This window comes from Arachis duranensis, chromosome 5 (genome assembly GCF_000817695.3).
Source record: "Arachis duranensis cultivar V14167 chromosome 5, aradu.V14167.gnm2.J7QH, whole genome shotgun sequence".
Taxonomy (NCBI): domain Eukaryota; kingdom Viridiplantae; phylum Streptophyta; class Magnoliopsida; order Fabales; family Fabaceae; genus Arachis; species Arachis duranensis.
The window spans coordinates 29,044,046-29,045,923 of record NC_029776.3 but is presented as its reverse complement, the minus strand read 5'-3'; the positions used below and the strand labels follow the sequence as shown (position 1 = coordinate 29,045,923).

Sequence of the window (1,878 nt, the reverse complement as noted above, 5' to 3'; positions counted from 1 at the left end):
GAGCAAAAATCTGATTCAGAGACCAAAAAGGACTGCAGATGCTGTTGGATTCTGACCTCCCTGCACTCGAAGCGGATTTTCTGGAGCTACAGAAATCCCATTGGCGCGCTCTCAACGGTGTTGGAAAGTATACATCCTGGGCTTTCCAGCAATATATGATAGTCTATACTTTGCCCAAGATTTGATGGCCCAAACCGGCGTTCAAAGTCACCTCAAGAAATCCCAGCGTTAAACGCTGGAACTGGCACCCAAATGGGAGTTAAACGCCCAAACTGGCACTAAAGCTGGCGTTTAACTCCAAGAAGAGTCTCTGCACGAAATTTGCTTCATTGCTCAGCCCAAGCACACACCAACGGTGAAACCCTTGCTTAAGCTTGCCATGGAAAGGGGTAAGAAGGATTGGATGAAGACAGTAGGAAAGCAGAGAGACGGAAGGGAAGGCATCTTCATGCGCTTATCTGAAGTTCCTACCAATGAATTACATAAGTATCTCTATCTTTACCTTTGTGTTATTTTCGTTCATCACCATATACATTTGAGTTTGCCTGACTAAGATTTACAAGATGACCATAGCTTGCTTCAATACTAACAATCTCCGTGGGATCGACCCTTACTCACGTAAGGTTTATTACTTGGACGACCCAGTGCACTTGCTGGTTAGTTGTGCGAAGTTGTGTAATGCCATGGTATTGAACTACCAAGTTTTTGGGGTTCATGACCGGGGATTATGAGAGTTGTGAAAAAGTATTGTTCACAATTTCGCGCACCACTTCTCCTTTTCCTCAGAGGTTTCCAGAAGTTCCTCTGAGTCAGGCTGAGTATCATCAAGGATATCATCAAGCCTATCCTTGAAGCTTTCTGCCATGTTTACTTCTTCCACCAGAGAATCAATGAAGTCAATACTCATGCATTCCTCAGGAATGTTTGGATGCTGCATAGCTTTCACAGCATTCAATACGAACTTCTCCTTATTGACTCTTACTGTTACTTCTCCTTTTTCAACATTAATAAGGGTTTGTCCTATAACTAGGAAGGGTCTTCTAAGGATGAGAGATACACTCTTGTGCCCTTCCATGTCCAATACTACAAAGTCAGTGGGAAGGCAAAAGGTCAAACCTTGACAATCATGTCCTTTATTATTCCTGATAGTATCTTAGTAGACCCATCAGCAAGTTGAAAGCACATGCGGGTTGGTTTGACTTCCTCAATCAAACAGAGATTCTTTATTAAAGAAGCAGGTGTTAGGTTGATGCTTTCTCCAAGGTCACATAGAGTTGTCCTTGTACAAGAAACACCTAGAGTGCATGGTATCATAAAGCTTCCAAGATCTTTAAGCTTCTCTGGCAAGCTGTTCTGAATGGTTGCACTACATTCCTTAGTAAGGAGGACTGTTTGTGTCTCTCTCCAATCCTTCTTATGACTTAGAATGTCCTTCATGAACTTCGTATAAGAAGGTATCTGTTCAAGAGCTTCTACGAAAGGGATCTTTATCTCTAGTACTCTCAGATACTCCGCAAAGCGAACAAACAGTTTATCCCTTTCCTCTTGACAGATTTTCTGAGGAAATGGCATCTTAGCCCTGTACTCATCAACCATGGTTGAAGGAGGCCGTTTACCATTTGATTTGGAAGGGGAGTTACTAGCTTGTTGGGAGGGTTGTTATCAATGAACGACTGACCTCCCTTGCATTGGCGTTCAACGCCCATTCTGCTGTCCACTTGGGCGTTAGGACGCCCAATCTCTCCCTTTTCTTGGCATTCAATGACAACAAGATCACCTTCCTGGGTGTTTGAACGCCCATTCTCTGCCCTTTTCTGGCGTTCAATGTCAGAAGGGATACCTCTCTGGGTGTTGAAATGCCAAGAGTTGTCTTGTGCA

General features: G+C 43.6%; 1 protein-coding gene across 1 annotated transcript; it reads right to left on the bottom strand.

The window, feature by feature from the left end:
- Nucleotides 1–1,110: 1,110 nt before the first annotated feature.
- On the bottom strand, nt 1,111–1,596 carry LOC107489011 (uncharacterized). Its single transcript, XM_016109792.1, has one exon. It carries the CDS (start codon nt 1,594–1,596, stop codon nt 1,111–1,113), a length of 486 nt encoding a protein of 161 aa, XP_015965278.1.
- Nucleotides 1,597–1,878: the final 282 nt, after the last annotated feature.

Bases quoted from the DNA above. Each gene is read 5' to 3' on its own strand.
- LOC107489011 (XM_016109792.1), bottom strand. From the start codon at position 1,596: ATGGTTGATGAGTACAGGGCTAAGATGCCATTTCCTCAGAAAATCTGT.